The sequence below is a fragment of the Littorina saxatilis genome, linkage group LG17 (assembly GCF_037325665.1).
Source record: "Littorina saxatilis isolate snail1 linkage group LG17, US_GU_Lsax_2.0, whole genome shotgun sequence".
Lineage (NCBI taxonomy): Eukaryota > Metazoa > Mollusca > Gastropoda > Littorinimorpha > Littorinidae > Littorina > Littorina saxatilis.
Window position 1 is genome coordinate 51166046 of NC_090261.1, and position 10000 is coordinate 51176045.

Here is a 10000-nt window from a genome sequence, read left to right on the forward strand (position 1 = left end):
TTCGGGGTTGGCTACAGCTGGTAACGGAGAAAGAGAGACAGACAGACAGAAACACAGAGAAAAACTAAGAGCATGACTCGATGCCACCTTCAAATCGAAGCGATTTCAAACACACAACCATATTGACACAGACGTGCACACACAGGCAAGCGCACACACACACACACACACACACACTGCCCTCTCTCCCATATCCACACACACGCAGCCGCACAAAAATACATCCGATAACCACAGTCATACAAAGAACAACACAATCTTCGGCAACTGGAGTTGGCTGGGGAATCATGTTGTGGAGTGTTATCGCTTGCCTAGATACATATGACATTATCAGCGTAATTACTACCGACATGACCGACACGGTTGGCCTAGTGGTAAGGCGTCCGCCTCGTGATCGGAAGATCGTGGGTTCGAACCCCGGCCGGGTCATACCTAAGACTTTAAAATTGGCAATCTTGTGGCTGCTCCGCCTGGCGTCTGGCATTATGGGGTTAGGGCTAGGACTGGTTGCTCCGGTGTCAGAATAATGTGACTGGGTGAGACATGAAGCCTGTGCTGCGACTTTTGTCTTGTGTGTGGCGCACGTTATATGTCAAAGCAGCACTGCCCTGATATGGCCCTTCGTGGTCGGCTGGGCGTTAAGCAAACAAACAAACAAACAAACCACCGACATGACGGCTGACCATAGTGCAACTTTAATGCATTTCATGTATCACTGACCTAGGGCTAGTTCTGACACCTGTCAGTGTCCGAAAGTTGACCTAAATGCAGCAACCAGTCTGAACTGCAACAAAAGCGTGTGAAGTTAGAAGTTATTATGCATTCTGTTTATCTGTCTTCTTGCTCAAATCCTTCTCTTTTTCATTCCCTCTTTTCCTCCTTCGCGGTTTCGGTATCGTTGTTCTTTCCTGCCTCAAGACCCCCCCCCCCCCCTCCCCCACATCTCCCCCCCCCCCCCACCCCTGTGAATATCTTTTACTTTCTTAGCCTTTTTCCGCTCTCTTCACTTATTACTATTCGTCTATTTGTCCCCTGAACTGTTTCCTTCGTTAATATTGTGTCCCCCCCCCCCCCACCCCCCTTCTTCCCAATCGTTACTTTTCCTCCCTGTCTCTTTCACCCAGCACACTAAGCACTTTCCTGTTCCTGGTACTCTCTCTCGGTGGTTGGTTTCGGTCCAGCCACTAGCTTTAGGCATTGCACATCGATGCTTGTTAGCTCTCTTCGCATGTGCGTGTGTGTGTGTGTTTGTGTATCTATGCATGTCTTTGGGTCTGTCTGTGCTGTATGTCGGCCTGATTGACTGACTAAGGGGGTTTAACGTTCTCCGAGGTAACTTGGACCTATTTGGGACATGATTGTTTATACGCTGTTAAAAGAAGGGGGGGGGGGGGGGGGCAAAATCGGAGGGGGACTGGAGGATGACGGGTTGGGGTAAATAAAAGGTTAAGATGTTACGTGGTAAGATGATAAAACTTCGTTGGGGTGTCTGCCTCTCTCTCGGACGCTGTTTTGATGACACCTCCTCCTTCCCCCACCCCCCTCTCACAGCGCAGTTCCGTGAATGAGAGAGAGAGAGAGAGAGAGAGAGAGAGAGAGAGAGGGGCGTGTTTATGTATCTATGTCTGCCTTTTTCTCGGACGCTGTTTTGATGACACCTCCTCCCCCTCCCCCCCCCCCCCCCTTCCCCCTCTCACAGCGCAGTCTTGAGAATGAGAGAGAAGGAGAAGGAGAAGGGGGGCGTGTTTATGTATCTATGCATATCAATATATGCATGTCTTCGTGTCTGCCTGTGCTTCGTGTCTGCCTTCCTATCAATTGGACGCTGTTTTGACACTGTAGAAACAAAACACGCGCGATTTCAAGCGCCTATATGTCTCGGTCGAGTTCAGCAGAGTTCACAATTCGACAGCGACACAACACTACGCTACACGCACACAAGTGGTTGTAGAGTTATAGCGTAGGTTAGCTCACCGTCCGACCTCAACGTTTGCTTCTTGGAAGTTCTTCAGTTCTCTCTCGGTCTCTCTGGACAGTTTGTTTTCTCTGGTGTTACAAGTTGTGAAGATTTCTCTGAGGGATTTTTTGAGGCTGCTAATACCTTCTTAGCACACAAAAGAGAAACTGAAAAACACGATCGCAGGCATGTGCTGTTGGTAGTTTTGGAAACTTTGTCACCAGGACTGAAACGTCGGCGCAGTGTGGTGTTTTCGAAACACTTATGTTATTGTGGATTAGCAGACTGGCCTGGCTTTGGGACAGAAACTGAACAGGAAAAAGAGCTATCGCTAAGCCGTGTTTTGTGTGTGGTTGTTGCTGTCGCCGTGTGTGTGTGTCGCGGCTTCAGGATGATATTCAATTTTAACACGAAGTGTGATGAAGAAGGTAAGGTGGCTTGTGTTTTTTGCATACAGTATTTAGCTGAATTGATTTTTTTTCAACAATGTTATGTTTTGTGTGGTACGACTGATTTTGTTGTTTATATCAGTGTTTTTTGTTGTTGGAAGTACACTCGAACGGAAGAACATTTACTGCGCTCTGTCGAAAACTGTTAGTGGTGTACAATCAACACGTGTTGCTCACACGCGCATGCTCTCTCTCTCTCTCTCTCTCTCTCTCTCTCTCTCTCTCTCTCTCTCTCTCTCTCTCTCTCTCTCTCTCTCTCTCTCTCTGTTTCTCTCTCTCTCTCTGTATTATATGTAATGTGCAAACATTCATATGTTGTTGTTTTTCTCTACCTTTTTTTCTACGTGAATGTCCGTTTAAATATGTGATTAGATTAGTCCCCTCTCTGGGCGAGGGCTGGTTGAAAAAAAGCTCGTTGTATTGCTTATGCCACAACCCTCGAAAAATAAAATTTGATTTGATTTGGTTTGATTTGATCTCTCTTTCCCCCGCTCTCCTTTTCCCCCTCTCTCCTTTCCCCCTCTCACCTTTCCCCCTCTCTCTCTCCCCCCCTCTCTCCCCCCCTCTCTCTCTCGCTCTTCCACTTCTCTCTCTCTGGGCTCCGCAGGGTTGCATGTGTCAGTTTGACATGCAGTACACACAGTGAAACATGTACGTGTATACAGTACACACGTATCTATCTCCCCCCCCCCCCTTCCTCTTTCTGTCTTTCCCCAGCCCCCTCTATTATCAGACCTGCAGAACAGCAAAGGAAAACAAGGTGGGCGGAGAGAGACAGAGAGGGAGGGAGAGATAGAAAGAGAGAGAGGGGGGGGGGAGAGAGAGAGAAAGAATGTTCTGCACTGGTATAACTGGTTAACACACTTTTAGACACGTGTTCGTACGGGGTTCTCACTATTTTTTTGCTGCATCGTAAATTCTCCAATACTGAATGACCAGCATACATACGTGTCGATCTCATGGTCTCGTTGTGGAACACGGGTTTGTTTTTTCACTGTGCACTTCTAGTTTTGAGTGAATTCTGAGTCATTTCAATCATGTTTTGTTCCGTTGATAAGAATGATTGTGATTTCTTCTAATTATGCTCATTAGACCTGATCGTAGAAATTAACACTCTGGTAGTAGTACAAGTCTTAGCCACTTTATAATTTATGTTCTGGCTCAGATTACAAAAGCTTCTCCGCTTTCCCTCCGATGTCTCCCCTTGAACTTGGCATCTGCGTGTTACATATTCACGTCGCTGTTGACTTGGTAATGTTATTATTTCATGGTTTATCTCGTTCGCCGCATTGTGTCTTGTTGCTGTTTCTGTTCGGGGATTTTAACCCTTCCCTGCTGCGTTAGCTCAGCGTTACGTTTTCCGTAACCGAGTTTCTGTGCAAGGGGAAATCCAAGGATGACTGGACTGATCAAGTCAGTCTGTGTCAAAGAATTACTCGCAGGCACCAGAAACACAGTTATTGTTTTGTGTAAATCAGACAATGCGACACATCAACATCATAACTGAAGATTCCCAAAGAGGTTTCAGTATGCTGTGTCCCACATGGGAAAACAGGAACCAAGACGTGTTGATTTCAATAAACAACAAAGAAAGAAAGAAGAAACAAACAAACAATCTAACAAACAGAAGGTTTAGCACCTAATGCCTGTACATTCTACCTTACATGTCTAGGACGAAGTGAGATGTTACGAATGAATGAATTACGTTTGTGAATCCATTCCGTAATTTTGTTATTGACGGGCCGGCTAGACGAGGAAAGGGAAAACCGTGTTGCTAACGAGCGGGAGTATGTGCAGGGTTTTGAGTTCCGGTTCCGCTATAACTACATGTCTGTGTAAGTCACGACCGACCTCGTCAGAGTCGTGCAGCCAGTTTTCTCAGAACCGGATAAAGTCTCGGGTCTTTGTCGGTCATGTATTGCCTTTTCCATGGCATATCGGGTTAGTCCAGACCTTTTTACCCTTACGATTTTGGCGTAATTTATTACGATTTTCTGCAAAAAATACGCCATTCCGCTATCCGTGTCAAGACTACGATTTTCGTAAATAAAAAAAATGTAAAAAAAAAAAAATTTTTTTTTTTTTTTTTTAATCAATTCACATGTTTGGCATTGTTTTTTCAATGGCAAAATGGGTTGAAAAAGCACAGGACTGACCAGAGATATCGATCATGTCTGTCTGATAAGACGCTGGAGAGCCTTATTCTAGTGGTGAAGTCTCGCCCTCACTCATTCGGCAAGCAGTAGAGAAGCGCTTGACACACTGAAAAAGGCCTACTACGAGCAAAAGAAAAAGAATCAGTGATGCATGTGCTTTTGATGTAATCTTCGTTGAAATTAGGATGACTACAAAAACTGACTGATTGTTTTGTTTGTGAATGATGGATATATGTGCATGATTGCGTTTCGCAGACACAGTTGTCATGTGCGTTGTAATTGGCGACGAATGCTGGATGATTACTATTTTTGTGCCAGGATTACTATTTTTGGGGCTGAGCATTACTCCAAAACACTTATGGGGGTAAACAGGTCTGGGTTACGCGTTTGTATGGTGGCCGGGGGGAAACGTTTTGCTTACAAGTGTGTGTCCCTCCAAAGTTTACCTTCCCCCCCCCCCCCACCTCCTACCATGGTCCATGCATGTGCACGCACACACGCGCGCGCGCACTGACACCCACACACGCACGTACATCCACATTCTCCTTGCCAGCAGTATACATAAAGCGAGACAGACGCATAATTTATACACTCAGGCAGAGACTGTTTGGCACCCCCCCCACCCCCCACCCACCCGTTCCTTCCTTCCAGTGCTCCTTCCCCTTTTTGATTTTCTCTGGCTGGAAAATATGTGTCATTCGTCTGTGATCTTTGATTTAATGAAAGATTTATGAGATTTAATTATCGTGTGTGGCCTGCTCGTGCTCAATATCACGCACAGTGGACAAAAATTACAGCCTGAGACGGCTTTTGTGTGTGTCCTGGTGAGATGATTAGATTCCAGCTTAGATAGATACGCCAGATACCGATCAGGAGGTGGGGTGGGGCGGGGTAGTGTGTCATGATTGCATCTTCACGAAAGCGCATCGTGATTAGGTTCTAATGGAGTAATGCGTCGCTTGTTGACGTCGCACGAATATTTTAATTTCTGCTCTTCTGTGCCTCCATGGATTATCTGCACAATCGGAAAGCATGGCAGCAGATGGAAATTCGGATGTGGATCGAGCAGTGAATCTTGAGACGGGCGCGCGGTTTTGGTCAGAAAAACTGGGACAGATGCAAGGCTATGGACATCACTAATAAAATAAAAATTTGGTCAAGCAATCTTCGACGAAGGCCGGACTTCGGTATTGCATTTCAGCTTGGTGGCTTAAAAATTAATTAATGACTTTGGTAATTAAAAATCTGAATTGTGAAGAAAAAGAAAATTATAAAACGATCCAAATTTACGTTTATCTTATTCTTCATCATTTTCTGATTCCAAAACATATAAATATGTTATATTTGGATTAAAAACAAGCTCTGACAATTAAAAATAATTATAAAAAATTATGATCAAAATTAAATTTTCAAAATCAATTTAAAAACACTTTCATCTTATTCCTTGTCGGTTCCTGATTCCAAAAACATAATAGATATGATATGTTTGGATTAAAAACACACTCAGAAAGTTAAAACGAAGAGAGGTACAGAAAAGCAACTACTACTCTTCTTGTCAATTTCACTGCCTTTGCCACGAGCGGTGGGCTTACGATGCTACGAGTATACGGTCTTGCTGAAAAATTGCATTGCGTTCAGTTTCATTCTGTGAGTTCGACAGCTTGACTAAATGTTGCATTTTCGCCTTACGTGACTTGTTACTGGTCAAAGTAAAGTGAAGGAGGTTTGAAAGGAGTGTGAAGAGAGAGAGAGAGAGGGAAGGAGAAGGCGAAGGTAATAGAACTTCAGGAAAAACATGATTATGGGCTCTTTTAATTAAAAGGTGAGTTAAATCCCTCGCTTCACATCCTTTCAGTGCACAGTGGGCGAACATGAAGAATTCACACAGCCCTGAATGCTTGTTCACACAGGGAAAAATCATTATTCAGCTAAGTCCCCAGCACGTGTAGTTCAAAGGTGGATGCCGTGCGTCCACAGCCGTGACGATAAAAAAAAGTCGCGTAAGGCGAAATTACTACATTTAGTCAAGCTGTGGGACTCACAGAATGAAACTGAACGCACTGCATTTTTTCACAATGACCGTAGTCCGCCGCTTGTGCAAAACGGAGTGAAACTGACGAGCCTGTTCAGCGCGGTAGTGGTTTCGCTGTGCTGCATAGCACGCTTTTCTGTACCTCTCTTCGTTTTAACTTTCTGAGCGTGTTTTTAATCCAAACATATCATATCTATATGTTTTTGGAATCAGGAACCGACAAGGAATAAATCGATTTCGGAAATTTTATTTTGATGATAATTTTTATATTCTTAATTGTCAGAGCTTTTTTTGAATCCAAATATAACATGTTTATATGTTTTTGGAATCAGAAAATGATGAAGAATATGATGAACGTACATTTGAATCGTTTTATAAAAAAAAAAATAATTACAATTTTCAGATTTTTAATGACCAAAGTCATTAATTAATTTTTAAGCCACCAAGCTGAAATGCAATACCAAAGTCTGGCCTTCGTCGAAGATTGCTTTACAAACATTTCAATCAATTTGATTGAAAAATGAGGGTGTGACAGTGCCGCCTCAACTTTTACAAAAAGCCGGATATGACGTCATCAAAGACATTTATCGAAAAAACGAAAAAAATGTTCGGGGATATCATACCCAGGAACTCTCATGTAAAATTTCATAAAGATCGGTCCAGTAGTTTACTCTGAATCGCTCTACACACACACACACACACACGCACATACACCACGACCCTCGTCTCGATTCCCTATGTTAAAACATATAGTCAACTTTTCTATCGTATAAACCAATTCATGACCATTATAGGCAATTTAGACCTGACGGACAATAAGCCCCTTAATTTCTTCTCTCACTTGACTAAATGTAAAAAACAAGGTGGATGACGATAAAAAAAACAAAAAACAACAACGCCAGACGCAGAACGAAAAGATGATCGTTTCTATCAAAAAGAAGACTCCACACTACTCTAAATGTTTGCTCAGGCAGAGAGAGAGAGATATATCTATACACTTAATCAGCCCCCGGTACGCAAAGTTGAAAGACTGATGGCCGTGCGTTCACAGGCCGTCACGATCGAAAACAACGCCGCGCCCGAGTGTGACAGAATTAGAAGCCGCTGTCCTGGTTTTATGGCGAATTGCTCCATAAATAATGTTTATGTCGTCCTAAGATGTTGATTTTGTGCGTGTGTGTTTGTTTGTTTGTCGGTAGTAAACCGTACCTGTTGGGTTCATGGGTGCTATAGTCAATTGTGTGAAGGGGGGGGGGGAGTAGAGAGAGAGGAGTGGGGATTGAGAGCCTTATTTTGATGATTGACACTATGATGCATTAGATTCTGGACAGCTCAACTTGAACGTATTTAAATTATAGGGCCGGGGTACGTACATCAATGATCTTGTTTGTGCTCTTCTGTTTTGTTGACCGATAAACGGTATCGATTCTCCTGTCGTTTCCTTGTTGGCTTCAGTTCACTTCTCGGTGTCTGTTTCTCTTCTTCTTCTCCTTCTTTCTCTCACAATCTCAGGCTAGCATTGTTTTGCGGAGTGCAATCAAACATGGTTGTGCAGCAGAGAAGCTGACCGGCCTTTGAAGTGATTTGTGTGTCTCAATGTGTGTGTTTTACAAGTTTGTGTTTGTTTGTTTGTGCGTGCGCGCGTGTGTGTGTGCGGAACGCGCGCGAAGTGGATAATGTTTGCGAGTCCTTGTATGTCCATGTGCTTGTGTCTCTACTGTTGTGACCATGTGATGTGTCAGTGCTTCTATGCATCCAGTATCTATCTCTGCCACCTCTCTCTCTCTCTCTCTCTCTCTCTCTCTCTCTCTCTCTCTCTGTCTGAGCGCACAACTGTAATCGCTTCAAAAACCGTTAGCTGCAGACTTTGCATTGCACTGAGGGAATTAAATTCGACGGTTAGCGGCTAAGCCCTGCTGGCACGCGTTTTTGCAGGCAAAAACCACGCCTTATGCCCTCCGTGCGGCGACTGGTCTGAGTGGACGTGTGTTTTGCAGTGTTGGTCAGTGCACAAGGTGCTGGCCGTGTGTGGATGGCTTAGTCGGAGGTGTGGTCAATCGGCCTACTGTTGTCTCAGCATAACGATTTTTAAAAGATATTACATTTTGTTATTAATTTATTCTGTGATTTTCTTCTTCTTTTGTTTTTGGTGGTCAGTGATTTTTCTGTTGTCGGTGTGTATTTTTGCTGAGTTGGCTAAGCTGGGTCTATCCAATTCTCGCTCTACCTCTCTTTTTAATTTCATTCTCTCTCGCTCCCCCCCCCCCCCCTCCCCCCTCTCTTTCTCCCACTTTCTTTCATTTCCATTCCTTCCTTGTCCAAATCCTTCCGCCAAGCAGTCACAGCTGAGCGCGGTGTCAACTTGTTGCGCAAAGCAATCAGTTGTGACACACAAGATACTCAACACGCTTCCTGGTATCATGTTCCCACGTTTATGGCCTCTCGTGTTGCTTGGGGCAGGGCTATCATTGCGTGAAATGAGCCGATATTTGATAGACACAGCTTGGTCACAGGGAAGCGATCACGGTAAATATTCGGGGGGGGGGGGGGGGGGGGGAATTGGTGGTCGTGTGGGTGAGCGTGTTTTTCTGAGTTTGTCAGTGTGTCGTGTGTGTGTGAGCCAAGTGAATTGTACGCAGCTGCGAATGTACGGCTCTTTGTGTGTCTGTGTCTGTGTCTCTGTAAGTGTGAGTGTGTGTCTGTGTCTCTGTGTGTGTCAATGTGCGTGTTCTGTGTATTTGCGCTAAGTTTTTTTTACGCAGCAGCGAAGTGCCAGCTACGAAATAAATTATGGCATAAAGGTGCCTGTGGATATTCCGGTGCGGTATAACTGTATGCAACATAGCACGAACTTCCAAAGCTGAAACAGTAAGGTCAATGAATGCACATGTGCATGCAGCCACTTTCAAAAGGTCGAACAGTAAATATCGATATCGTGTGCCTATGAATGTACCTGCGGAAGCTAAACTGCGATGGAATGTTACATGTAGTTAGTGAGAAAGAGATCAACAGACAGACTCTGTGTGTGTGTGTGTGTGTGTGCGTGTGTACATGCGTGTGTGTGTGTGTTACTGTTAGAGAGAGACAGGGAGAGAGACAAGAGAGAGAGAAGGGCGTGGCAAAGTTTGCGTGCCGACGACACACGTAAATCGCGAGTAATAATATGTGCCAAAGGAGAGAGACAGGGAGGGGGAGGGGGGGGGGGGTCAGACGGGATAGTTTAAAAGCATCAGTTGACCTACTGATGCTGTATAATGATCACGCTTAACGAGCCCATCCGGACGCGAGTGTGTGTGTGAGCGCGCGCGCACGCGCGCGGCTGTTTGATCATGCGGCAGTGTTTGATTTGTATGTTTGGATAGCTGTAACATGCAGGTAAAATAATGAAGCTTGTCCACCATCTCCG

General features: G+C 44.6%; 1 protein-coding gene across 3 annotated transcripts in view; it reads left to right on the forward strand.

Annotated features, from left to right (window-relative positions):
* The window catches only part of LOC138953809 (ribosomal protein S6 kinase alpha-5-like), a 103357-nt gene that overhangs the window by 72035 nt on the left and 21322 nt on the right, over positions 1-10000 (forward strand). The window contains exon 1 of one of the 3 annotated variants that reach the window (XM_070325746.1): positions 1884-2385. The exons of the other annotated variants lie outside the window; for them this stretch is intronic. Within the exon in view, the coding sequence (XP_070181847.1) occupies positions 2349-2385 (37 nt within the window). The 5' untranslated portion in view covers positions 1884-2348. Of the gene's footprint in view, positions 1-1883; positions 2386-10000 lie in introns of those variants that run through there. 3 annotated transcript variants of the gene reach the window in all.